Here is a 13318-nt window from a genome sequence, read left to right as displayed (position 1 = left end):
CTAGGCAGATGGTACTTAAGCCCCAGAAGAGCTCCAAGGCAAAAACAGGAAATTGATGCCTGGAGCAAAGGCAGAGGTGCGGGTGGGAGTGTAGGAGGGATGGGCTTTGACCCTGAGTTTTAATTTAGTTAGAGCAGATCAAAACACTCTTCAAACGGCATTTTGCTGCTTTTATCACTAGTTTTTTATTTTCCTTTTTTGTGTCTTTTCACTTTTCTCTCAACTGTCCTTTCATCTTCAGCAAATCTCTTCTAACTCTTCTCCTATCCCAGAAATTGATTCCTTCTATTCAAATACTTAATAATTCAGGAGATAATTATTCAATCGAGCCCTATCTTCTTTTGTTGTTGGCAAAATACACTCATCTCAGCACAGGCCAGAGGAGATCCTCAACTGATCAGTGAATATTTATTGTCGATCTCTTCCTTTTAGGAGCCTCCTGCATACTTCGCAAGCTTTAAACCTATACTTCCAGTATGACAGACACCCCCGCCCCGCAAAAGACCACTCTTCCCTGTAGCTCAATTCCGCACTTCTTCCCAAATAAAGCCTAACTTTTCTAACCAACCCTGTAAGACTTTGGAATAATCCACTTGACTAGGAGAAGGGGAAGAATGTTTGTAAATTCACTCCTAATTGGGTTTTGATTCCTATTACCTTAAGTCAGCAAAAAATTCATTGCGTTGTGATTTTTGGCTCAATGTAGGAGATGGACTCAGATAAAACAGTACTTGTGACAGCTCCCCTTTTCCTTACTTTATCACAACTACCACCCCGCCTGCTCGAGGTCACATGGACCAGCCCGGTTCGCCCCGCCCCGCCCCGCAACCAGGAGGCGACTGGTCCCTCCCAATCTGGTGGCGGGAAAAGCTGCAGCCGCGGGTGGGGGGACCGCTGCCTTCTCGGGGATCCTGAGGACCGGCGGGGAGCGGGTGAGTGAATGTGTGGATGAGAGAGCTCTGAGTGGACTGCATCCCTGCAGAGCTGCGGGGCACTCGGGAGATGCTGGGTCTTCTTTCCCGCCACTGAGTTTAAAGGCAGGAGGGGCGGGGCGCGCACTTTGGGTGCGCACGCGCAATTCCCCACCGTGCGGCACCCTAAGTGAGTGCCATGGCGTTCGGTTCTCGCCGGGGACTTTCCCTCCGTCCCACGCCACTCCGCACAGTTTGGTCTTCGCGCGAGGGTCGGGCTGTGATGGGAAGGGGCTTAGAACCCCTGAAGTAGAACAGAAAATTCCAGGGCATTTCCACTTCAGAACGCCTCCATCCAGTTCAGACCTGAGGAAACAGGTTGCAGCTTGGTGGTCAGCAGTTGTCAGAATTCACAGGTCGCATGGCTTAAATCTCGGGTTTTTATAGAACGGTTGGTTTTTCATTCCTTTTCTTGCTTTCCCTCAGTCTTAAGGAGAATACAGCCTTCGCATGGGTTTGTTAGCCGGACCATCAGCCACCATTTAAGCTTCCGCCCTTGAGTCTCTCTTTACTCTGTCTTTCATGCTGCCATGAGTTATCTTTATAAATAAAATCAATCTGGCCATTTCAGATTAAATTTGAAACTCCTTTTGGGCCACCCACAGTCAGGCTTAAATCCGTAGGTGGGCGTCCATGGCCTTTCATAGTCTGGCCCTGACCCTCAGCCTCATTTTTTAAAACTCTCTAAAATTTTTCCTGATTTATGAACTTAACTTACAGCCACATGGAAAGGGTGTATCTGCATTGTGCTCTTTCATGCCCGAGTGCCTGCTGTTTCTTCTACTAGAAGTTCTGGCCACTTCTCTTTCAGGACTGAGCTCACTTGTTCCTCTGAAAATCTGTATTTCCAGCCCTCCTAAGGCCAAAGTAGTCACTTCTTTGTGTCCTTGAAGTACTGTACTTCCATTATCTGTGGCACAGGAACCTTATATTGAGCTCCTAACATGTATGGTGCATTGTGCTCAGTGCCCAGTGGATAGAGATGATTAGGTCAGAGTTCCTGCCCTCACAGTCTGGAACTCACAGTCTGGAAGGGAAAACACATGTAAATGAGTCTGCAGTTACTGGGTGACAAAGTAGTCTACCTGACTTCCTTACCTTACCTCTCTCAGAGCTCTTGAGTGAGCTTATCTCCTTCCACAGTTTCTCACACCATCCTGAGATGTCCTGATGCCTCCACATCTTCGGCCCCAACCTTTCCTCCTTCAACTTCGAGACTTTTCTACTTCAGTTCCGTTTAGAAACCCTATGTTGAGCATCTACCTTGTGCTTATCACAATGATTACTTAGCTGAGGAGTTTATATTTTAGTGTAATTTGTTAACAGGGAATTGAGTTAGAATCACACATTTTCAAAACACACTTATCTCCACCCCCCCACCCCCCCATAAATTTTGATTCGGTAACTAGTCTGAAAAGTCAGTGGTGAATAAGTAACAATTCCTGCCCTCAAGGAATTTAAGACTAATGGAGGGGGACAGACATTTTAAGCAATCTATTTAAGCATTATGTGCAACATGAGCTGTAAATGCCATGATGGAAATCTGTCCACACACCAGGGAGAGAGAGGTCACTTCTTTATGGAGAAATCAGGAGGAAGTACCATTTGGGCAGTCTTAAAAGATAATTGGATAGACTCTAGGTGGATGAGAGAAGGGCATTCCAGACAGGGCTATCTTGAGATGGAAGCTTAAGAGCAGGCAGATCATTAAGGGCTTTATATTGTAGGCATTGGGATCCACCGAAACTTTAGTTTTGTATAGTAGTGCATGCCAATGGTAATTTAAGTTATACTAAAGTGAAAGAAATATTTCTTCTACCCTATACTACCCCTCCACCCCATCCCCCCACCAGGTCTCCCCAGAGATAATCACTATGAAGGTTCATATGTATCCATTGAGATTTAGGCAGGGTGGTTATATGGCCGGCTCTGGTAACCATATTTTGGATAGAGTTAAGAGAACAAGACTTGAGGCAGAGAAAGAGGTTAAGAAGCAGTTGAATAATCTAAGCAAGGGACACCCAGGACCTGAACTAAGGCAGTGACAATGGGGATGGGCAGGGGCCAGATAGGAGAGCGTAATCAAATAGAATTAGCTCTAGTGAATGACCTGAGGTACCTAGGGTGACTCCTAGATTTCTTTTGTGAATAACTGAGTAGGTAATATCAGTCCCTGAGAGGTCCAAATTGAAATAGAGACAAACTTGGGGGGAAGATGTTCAGTTTTAGACATATTGTGTGAGAGATATCTGTGAGACATAAAGATAGACAATGTTATTTTATTAGTGGAACGTCAGATAGGCATCACAAGAGGTTAGAGGGGCAAGAGATACAGATTTGCTGGCCAACGGTTCAGAGATGGTAGTTGAAGACGTGGGAGTGGACGAGTTTTCCCAAAGAAGCTGTGTAGAGTGTTTAAGAGAACTAAGAGACATTAGCACTTAGGAGAAGAGGAACAGCCAACGTGGGATCAAGGAAAGGTTTTGTTTTGTTAGGTTTTTCCTCCCTAACATGGAAGAACTTTGAGCAACTCATGGGTGTAGGGCTGGCATAAAGAGAAGACTGGAAACAAATGAGAAATGGGGAATACCCAACTAAGGGACAGAAAGTGATTGATCAGTTACAAATGGAGGGCTTAGATTAGAAGCAAAGAAGTCAGGGCTGGCATTTGAAATATGTATATTTTTAGGCTTGGGTGGAAAGAGTCAAGGTCATGTTTAATGACCTCAGTTGTTCCTAAGAGGAAGCGGGCAGAGACGCTAGGTGAGGTGTGGGAAGCAGTAAAGAGGCTTGAGGATAACAGCAAAAAGTTAGAAACAGCTGTTCTTTGGGAAAGGGAAGAGGGAGGGGACCAGGGACACTAAAAAGATTTGAGGATCCTGCTCTGGTTGGAAACTAAATATTAGTTGTATATCACTATGCAGGATTGTTTGGTTTGCTCCAGCATAACTGAGTCAGGATTTAAGTCCAAGAGTCTAGAAAGCAGATGGTTGCATTGGTCTGAGGCTGGGATCTTTTGCAGGGTGAGTACAGTGAAAGGAAAAAGGTCGAGACCACAAAGAGAGTGATGTGTAGTGATACAACAGTAGGCTATGTGATCCTGCTTTGTGGGACTCCAGTTTGATCATTTTGTTTTTCAGCTCAGAAATCTGCAGTGAATAGCTCCTTGGCTTATGTTCTAAATCCTTGAATTGATAGATAAGACAAGATTTTCCCATAAAGCTGATTCAAGCTCCACTTCCTATTACTTTCCTTTTAGACTCATCCCTTCATAGTGACTGCCTCTGCTTTTGCTCTGGCAGCTCTCTGCCTAAATACCACACCTCTCAGCTGCCTGAATCCTATGTAGCCTTCGCAAGGTCCAGTTCTAATCACACTTCCTCTGACAAAACCTCCTTGGCCACCATATTCTGAATAGAACCCTAGTTTTTCAGAATTTTTTTCCCCCAATATCACTTAGAGCATGTATTGTCTTTTACATTGTTTCTTCTATATTATGTGGGTTTTATTTCTGCAACTAATTTTTTTATACCACCACTGCACCTGCACAACATTACTAGAAAAATAACTTTTCTAATTTTCTGTATGAAAAAACCATATAGAATATAGGTTTTATTATCAGATTCAACAAACACTGTTAAATTGCTATGAGATATTCTAAAAGCTTATGCTTTGTTTCTGTACTTATCTTGATACAGACTGCTAACTATGTGGACCAGCAATGGTTCGCAGACCATACTTTGAGCAGCACTGCTTGCCATAATGTCATTTAAACTTCCCCATTTACTTTCTCAGGTAAGGGAACAGGGTTAGGTTAAGCCACATGATCAAGATCACCAGCTTAGCACTGGACAGAACTAATTCAAATGCCAAATGTCATTTTGTTCATACTAGTGATTCTCAAAGCTGGTTCTTCAAACAGGGTTTGTTTGGGGCAGTTTTTTGTTTGGTTTTATTTTGTTTTCAAGAAGTGAATTTCCTCTTTTGAATTGCAAAGATATTTGATATTTTATCCTTTGTTTCCTTTGGTTCTTGAATTTTGAGGCCTGTGAGTGTTAATTTCAGATGAATATTGCTTCATCTGAACTACTTAGTTGAGTGGAAAAAGTAACTAACATCCCTTTTAAATGTCTGTATCTGCTGGGTCTAAGATGTTTGACAAAGTTCTCATCTCTATGATGAAATGTGAAAATACAGTGTAATTAGTTTCTTCTTAAAATCAAATTGATCAAATTTAAAAGACTATACTTTATCCTGAGATTTTGTCCTAAGTTTTTTGAGTGTTTAAATAGTGAAAATAGAACATATAACAATTGTGTGGGGTGGTTTTTATAACAGCTAGATTGACATAATTTACATACCATGAAATTCACCCTTTTAAAGTATGCAATTCATAGTTTTACAACCATTACCCACTATCTAATATTAGAATATTTTCATCATCCCAAAAAGAAACCCCGTACATACCTACTAGCAGTGATTCCCATCTCCTCTTTCCTCTAGTCTCTGACAACCACTAATCTACTTTCTATATCTATGGATTTGCTTATTTTGTACACGTCATATAAATGGAGTCATACAATATGTGACCTTTTGTATCTGGCTTCTTTTACTGAACATAATCTTCAAGTTTTATCCATGTCGTAGCATATATCAGTACTCCATTTCTTTTTATTGTCAAATAATATTCCATTGTATAGCTATGCCACTTATTGTTTATATGTTCATCAGATGATGGACATTTGTTTTCTCACGTTTTGACTTATAGATAATGCTGCTATAAATACTCATGTACAAGTTTTTGTGTGGATGCACTTTTCATTTCTCGCAGATATATACCTAAGAATGGAATTGTGGGTCATGCGAATACTCTTTAACATTTTGAGGAACTGCTAAACTATTTCCTACAGCTGCACTTTTTACAGTCCCACCTCAGCAATATATGAGTGTGGGAAGGACTTTTTGCGGGGTGGTGCTCTTGTCACAAAATTTAAAGTTGGAACCTTATGTGAGTCTCTAAATAAATAAAGACCTACTCATGAAATCCAGAAGTTTAAGAATTACTACATTACAACAGTCTGTATTTTAAAACAAAACCAAACCTATCCAGGAGTTTATCAGTGAAAAAAATAATAAAAGAGCATTTCTTTTTTCTTGGTTCTTGGTTTTCCTGTTTTGCTTCATGAGTGAAAGAGGCGGCTTAGGGGGAATTCTTTTCAAAGTAGAAAACTCAGGAGGTGGAATAAAATTCTCTGAATGGAACAGAGAAATTATAGGCTTATATGTATCTCTTGTGTCCTGTTGTCTGGAAATAGCACATGTGGCTTTTCCTTTTCACTCTTTGTAGGAGGAAAGAACTTGGTGGAGGTGACTATAGTGAGATTGTCACTCTCTTGTCTGTCTCTCTGGGTTAACCTTTGATGTTCACAGCAATATAAGAGTTTGGGCTGTTTCAAAACTCATTTACTGTGGGAGATAAAAAACACAAAGACTAACAGCTAGGGAAGGAGACCAAAGGAGACTGTAGGCTTTGAGAGAAGTTTCTGCATCTCTGTGGATACAAGCACTGAACAATAACTCTCAGTTCCCCCAGCCCGCCTGCTTCATTATTTCTGAAGGAGGGTTGGAAAGGAGACCTTTGGGCTAGGAAAGGGGATAGGAGGGAGAATTTGGGAAAACAGCAGTGGCTACCTTTGCTATTTTTATTGAAAAGTACCATTTCACCAAAAGAATGAAAAATAGTGAATGTATTAAATTTTCTTTTATTATTTTTTATTATTATTTATGCCTACAACACCTGGTCTTCCTAGGTGGTCTCCTATCCAAGTACTATCCAGGCTCGACCCTGCTTAGCTTCCAAGATCAGACCTTGGGCTTGTTCAGGGTGGCATGGCTGTAGACCATGGACCGTGGCTCCAGTGGAACCTGAACCCAGAACCTTCTGTGTGTAAAGCAGACGTGCTAACCACTACCCTGTGGAACCACGTCCTGAATGCTTTTATTTTTAAATACAAGATGTATTTTTGATGCAGGATGGGGCAAATCTCCCCAAGTGGAGACTCAAGTCCTACACCAAGAGAGGGAGGGTCCTTGATTCCATGCGGGAAAGAATTCAAGCATGAGCCAGAGTTAGAGACAAAGGGAAAGTTTGTTAAAGAAGGAATAACGTTCCATAGACAGAGCATGGTCTCCTCTCAGTCAGAGAATGAGACTCCAAGTGTTTGAGGAAGTCGGTTTATATCTGATTCTTAGTTTTTATGAAAATCACAGCTTAAAGTCTTTGTTTTCCTGTTTTCCCTTCATGATACAGATATGCAGTGTTAAAGGTCTGGGTAAACATTAAATGTGTGGGTAAATAGTTGTTAGTAATCTCTGCAGGAATTTTCCTTTGTTGTGTAGGTTCCTCGTTTTTTCTAGACTTATGGCTGATCAGTCAGGTTCCCATAGCACGGTTGAGGCTCTGACTACAGCCTGGTTTAAAATTAGTCAATTTGTGTAGTTTCTATGCCTCTTCCGTATATCATCTTTACAAGTAATTTCTGAGATCCCTCATCTGCTTCAGATCATTCACGTTTTTATGTGGTTGTTGTGAACATTCTACCTTATGTGCCTTTTTTTAGTATAGGCTTTTGAATTTTAGTTTGCATAGTTTCTATATGTTATTTTGTTTATTGACATTCCAAAGTTTTCCTAGCTGTTCTCCAAATTCGGGATATCTGGGTTGTCTCCAAGTCTTTACCATTAAAGGTAACTCATCTAAAAACATCTTAATGGGGTGTTTATTCTCTCCCTGAGCCTGTTTCTTCATCTGTAAAATGGAAGTGATTGTGTCTATCGCTTAGGACTGTTGCGAGACTCAAAGTATAATAATGCTATGAAAGCCTTTTTTAAACTAGAGTGCACCAGGAAGAGGTATTTTTGCTTTTGTACAAATGATTTTCTTTCTTTTTTTGATTATTTTCTTGGGTTATAGTCCCTGAAATGGGTTTACTGGTTCAAAATGTATGACTCTCTTGATTCAAAATTAATTCATTCAGCAAATATGTATATGCTCTCTCTATGCCCTATTCTCTATATATCCAGATCTATTCTAGGCATTGAGGAATGCAGCAATAAACAAAACGAAATATCATCATGGAGCCTCCCTTTTTTGGGCTGACTCCTATTATATAAATAGTATATGAATATATAAATCAGTGATTCCTAAGTGCCAGTCAGAGGGACAGTACTAGTCTATAATAACATTTCTATCATTCTGAAGTGAAGTGAGAAAAATAAAGGCAATGTAGGGAGTTTTTCATAAAGATTTGTTTATGTACGTTGAAGGATAGGACATAAATAAGATTATATCATATATGCTTTTTTATATTAAACTATTTTGGGAAACATGGTGTTAATAGATATTAGTGGGTTTTTTTAAAAGCATTTTTTTTTTTAATATCCCTATTATCAGTCATGATAAGATGGTTTCCCCAGTTTGGAGGGATATATACTGGTACATGAAATTATAAAGCATGAGAACCACTGATTTTTAATTTTGTAGTATCCATCCCAATTTAGAATGCACTTTTATGTAACTTAATTAGATTCTCACAGTACAATAACCATGTAAGGGAGGTAGGGTAGGTATTTATCAGTTCAGGTCCTCCAGGGAGCAGACACTGAGATGGAGTTAGGGATGCAAGAGGTTCATTGAGGAGTGTGCCTGTGATAGATTGAGGGGAGAGCAGGACTGGGGGCAAGGAGAGCCTCAAGCCACAAGGCAGATCTGACAGTCTCAACCAATGGGAAACTCTAAAGTAAGAAAGAATTGCCTGATAGAGGAGTCCTTGCTGGACAGAAATGACTAGGCCTTATATATATACCCCTGTGCTTTGTCATTACCTGGGGGCTGTCAAGGAAGAATAGGACTGAGGTCGATCCTGGAGGTGCTGTCAGTTAGCCACATTCTTGGCAGCTGAATGGCAACCTCTTTCTTGAAGAGAAATCTGAGCGGACACCTCCATGGCTGCTACAATATCCTTTCCCCTGTTTTTCAGATGAGGAACCCAAGACTGACTTGGTGAAGAATAGACAGGTAGGCAAATGAAGCTGGGACTCTGATCCCACCTTCTGACCATTGTACTGTTCTTTCTATTACGCCAGGTTGCATTTACGAGTTTTTACTGGATGTGTCTCATATGAAAGAATTCAATGCATTCAGAAATGCATAAGACAATATTTAGTAGAAGAGGAAAGATGTATTCGGGGTAATTATAGTGTAAAGTAATTCAGTGCTGGAGGTGGAAGTACATATAGAGTGATGTGTGCCATCAAATCCTGTCCTGCTTTGTAGGTGATCAGGAAAAGCTTCTTGGAAGAGTGGCATTTGGGCTGGATTTTGAAGGTCAGACAGGCTTAGAACTTTCAGATTTAAGGAAGGGCAGACCGTACAGAAGGAGGGAATAAACTGAGCAAAGGTTTGGAGAGCATGTGGGGGCTCTGTGTCTTGGAACATGTATGTTTATGTTCCTTGGGTGGGGCGGGGGAGATAGCCAGAGGAGGCAACCAAGCTGTGGATCTAAGAATGATGAGTTGGATGGGGGTGTGTGAAGTAAATATAACACAGATAATTAAATTATAAGTCTTATCTTATAAGTATAAGGAGAAGAAGGTGAGGCCAGACAGACTAGATGAGTAACTTTTAGTGAACTGCAAGTTTTCTGTCCCCGGCTGATGTTTTAACTGTGTTTCCACCAGGGAAGGCTGAAACTCCTGTTGAGAGTTTATTTATTCAAGTGGTAATGAGTAGGCACAAGACTGCCAGCCTGCCTCATGACCCCTGGCCTGCGAGCTTTACAATAGGTTGTCTGACTCATTTCTTCTGCTTTTTCTGTTGCTCTCTGGTTTTGTCAAAATTGCAGGGGATTAGAACTTGAAGTCTTGGGTCTCTTACAGAACCTCTTCCCTTTCCACATCTGCAAGGATGGCTTCTTCCTTATCTGCTTTCCCCTCCCCTACTTATTTTGGTAGCCAGGTAACAGGTAGCTGTTGCCAACTCTTATTTTTGCCTTTCAGGTAAAGTGACGGGTTGAAGACAGAGGTTTGAGTGCTCTGTTGGGGTCAATTTTACAAATATTTAATGTTTACTTAGAATTAGTCTGCTATAGAGGAGGGAAGCTGGGAGAATGTCAGGGACCCTTCCAGACATGGCTTTCTCTCTGCTATTAGAAGACTTTATCATTTCACCCTTTTTAATGCCACAGTGTGATGCTGTGGCTTATTTTAAAGTTGTGCAAATTCAGCATCTTTATAGCCAGCTCTGCTTTCTGTTTTTGTCAGCTTCTTAGGCTGCCACTTGGAGGGTGCAGACACAGAAGCCCTTCAGTGTGTGTGTGTGTGTGTGTCAGAGAGAGAGAGAGAGAGAGAGAGAGAGAATGCATATGTATACACACTAGTAGTCTGAAAAAGGTGAATGTATCTTTGAAGAGAGTCAGAGGTCACCCCGGTCCTGGGATCTGCAAGTCCCATGAGAAAGGGCAGCGAAGGGAAGTCTCCCTTTAGTCTTCCTAGTTTTTCAGTGAGTGTTTTACTAGCTCACTCTTGTTGTACTGAGGGGTCAGAAAGTAGATTGGCAGCGGGTGGGGGTAAAGGGAGAGCAGGCAGCTTAGAGAAGTAGACCAGTTACATCAAAGCCAGGAGATAACATCAGGCATTACACCTTAGTCCTTTGGACATTACCCATTTCCTGGGGGGTGGAACCAGGGTGGAATCAGGGGCTAGAGGTAGGTGTGGAACAGGTCTTTTAGAGGAAGCTGCCACAGCTGAGAATAGCATGGCTGACTATGCCAAGGGGACGGGATCGATGGATATTCCCGATTTTCCACGGGAACAGGTTAGTGAATATAACGTGTTCGTGTGCGTCTGTGTTATTATTGTTAGGTTCCAAAACATCCAAGGTTCTGGAGCTGTGCTTACTTGATTATCTGATGAGGATTTAGGAATCTTAATGAGAAGGTGGTATGCTTCAGAAAAGGAAGATGGTTCTGGGAATTTAACCAGTTCCTATTTACCTCTTTTTCTCACCCATTCTGTTAGACGCTGGCTTCTACAAAGATTACCAAAACTTAAGAGTAACTTAAGGGAGGAGAGTGCCTCAGAAGCCTCCAGGCTCCTAGGGTAGATCAGATCCTAAGTGGAATCAGTGTATGGTGAAAGCTGAATTTTCTTAATTCTTGTGGTACGTAGAGCTGTAACAGTGGATGTAGAAAGGCTGTGGGAGGTGGAGGGGCACTGGGTCTGGCAATTTTAAGAGAGAGGGAAGCTCATGCTCTGCCCCCTTCCTCCAAAAGGCTGTAGAGCTCTTTCACTCACCCTTCTGGGTGAAAGTTGATGCCTTTCTCTCACTGACCTTTCTTTCTACTAGGTTGTCTTGACTCTGGAACAGGCTATTTCTACAGTGTCAGACCCAAGTTAGAGCACGGGCAGGGGCTTAATCCTTAGGCTTGGAGCCTCTTCGGTTTCGATCAGGTAGAAGCCTTAACTTAAAGCTTTCCCTGGGACTTGGGAGCAGCACTTTTGGTTCTGACAAAGGTGGAGCATCTAACGATCTTGTTCAGAATAATCTGAACATTAGGGTCCTGCTTTGTTCCCCTCTCTCTTTCATGAGAGGAGCCTACATTTGTTATCTCTCCCTGTCTCTGCAGGCCATGTCATTTCTGTCTCTCCTGTCTCCACCTGCCTTACCTCTCTATTGGCTGGTCCACTGATGTATGGACTTGTTCATGATGAATTGTGAACTTCTGGCCACATGTAGTGCCCTTGGGTACTTGGAAGGCGACACCTACCACAAGGAACCAGATTGCTTAGGTGAGTACCTTTTTGAGAAAACAGGTAAAAAATTTGCTGGAGTCGAGGAGATCTGTTGAATTTTTCAAGCCATGGGTATGAAAACCATATGGGCCTGGGTGAGCTTCTTCCAAGGTTTCATGTATTTATTCTGTCCCTGAAGAGAGTGTGAAGGATTTGATCCGCTACTTGAGGCATGAGGATGAGACGCGAGATGTACGACAGCAGCTGGGGGCAGCGCAGATCCTGCAGAGTGACCTCCTGCCCATCCTTACCCAACACCACCAGGACAAGCCTCTCTTTGATGCTGTTATCAGGTTGGCTCCCAGCTTTTTAACTTTCGCTGTCTGTGTTTGGTTTTTGAGCTGATAGATTTTGATGTTTGTGCCTGGTGAGGAAACTTAATAACCTCTTTCTCCTTCATTGACTCCCCAGGCTGATGGTGAACTTGACACAACCTGCCTTGCTTTGTTTTGGCAGTGTGCCCAAGGAGCCTAGCTTCCGGCACCATTTTCTTCAGGTGCTAGCTTACTTGCAGGCCTACAAAGAGGTGAGGTTTTTCTTCAGAGTCCCTAGGGAAGAATTTGGGGGCAGTAGGGAAGGAGAAGGTGGGGGCTAGCACTACTTAAGATATATTCTCCTTTTTCATAGGCCTTTGCCAGTGAGAAGCCTTTTGGAGTCCTCAGTGAAACCTTGTATGAGCTGTTGCAGCTGGTAAGTGAGTCTCTACTTTCCAAGACCCCAAGGACAGTTAGTCTCTTGCTCCTCCTCTGGGTAGAGCCCCAGGCTCTGTCGTTGTCAAGACAGGCTGAGTTCGGAGATACATAATCCGATCCATTGCCTGACTGCCTTGGGGCTGCTTGAAGTCTTTTCTTTTTTTCAATCCTACTCCTCCTCTGTGCCTTGGTCCCACAGCCAGGGTAGATGCCTCCTGCCTTCCACAGGGACTCTCTTCCTCTAACTCTCCTTCTGACTAGGGCTGGGAGGAACGGCAAGAGGAAGACAACTTGCTGATTGAGCGGATCCTGCTGCTGGTCAGAAATATTCTCCACGTCCCTGCTGACCTTGATCAGGAGAAGGTGAGAAGGTCTTGGATTGTCTGAGTTCTTGTGCTTGGTTAGGTCAAGCTGCCTTTTTTCACTTTTCCATCCTCTGACAAGTCGCAGGGCGCAGGGTGGATCTTTGGTCAAGGAATGAATTGGAAAACCTCAAGGCAGGGCAGTGGAACTGACTGACCTCTCTTTTTACCCTCACCACTCACTGCTCAGAGGATTGATGATGATGCCAGTGTCCATGACCAGCTTCTCTGGGCAATTCACCTCAGTGGCCTGGACGACCTGCTCCTCTTCTTGGCCAGCTCGCCTGCTGAGCAGCAGTGGAGCCTTCATGTGCTAGAGATCATCTCCCTTATGTTTCGTGACCAGGTGAGGCCCTGGCCTATTGTCCTGATCCCTTCATCCACGTACTTTTCTGCTCTGTGGCCAGAATTGTTCTTACGATAATGGCTGAATTCTCTGTGG

The 13318-nt window shown here is 42.7% G+C and overlaps 1 protein-coding gene and 1 pseudogene across 6 annotated transcripts in view; one reads left to right on the top strand and one right to left on the bottom strand.

Moving 5' to 3' along the window:
- Positions 1-810: 810 nt before the first annotated feature.
- TIMELESS (timeless circadian regulator) overlaps positions 811-13318 on the top strand; it is a 27061-nt gene continuing 14553 nt past the window's right edge. For 2 of the 6 annotated variants that reach the window (XM_039865654.1, XM_039865653.1), the window contains exons 1-7: positions 811-932; positions 11657-11819; positions 11962-12115; positions 12234-12348; positions 12450-12512; positions 12776-12877; positions 13067-13222. In XM_039865654.1, the coding sequence (XP_039721588.1) occupies positions 11723-11819; positions 11962-12115; positions 12234-12348; positions 12450-12512; positions 12776-12877; positions 13067-13222 (687 nt within the window). In that variant the 5' untranslated portion in view covers positions 811-932; positions 11657-11722. Of the gene's footprint in view, positions 933-9010; positions 9049-11376; positions 11481-11656; positions 11820-11961; positions 12116-12233; positions 12349-12449; positions 12513-12775; positions 12878-13066; positions 13223-13318 lie in introns of all 6 variants that reach the window. The other 4 variants (XM_039865649.1, XM_039865650.1, XM_039865652.1 and 1 more) reach the window with 4 other exon arrangements.
- LOC120605142 (uncharacterized) lies at positions 6757-6872 on the bottom strand (annotated as a pseudogene).

The sequence above is a fragment of the Pteropus medius genome, unplaced genomic scaffold, assembly GCF_902729225.1.
Source record: "Pteropus medius unplaced genomic scaffold, Ma_sr-lr_union100, whole genome shotgun sequence".
Classification (NCBI taxonomy): domain Eukaryota; kingdom Metazoa; phylum Chordata; class Mammalia; order Chiroptera; family Pteropodidae; genus Pteropus; species Pteropus medius.
This window is presented reverse-complemented; position numbering and strand designations above follow the sequence as displayed.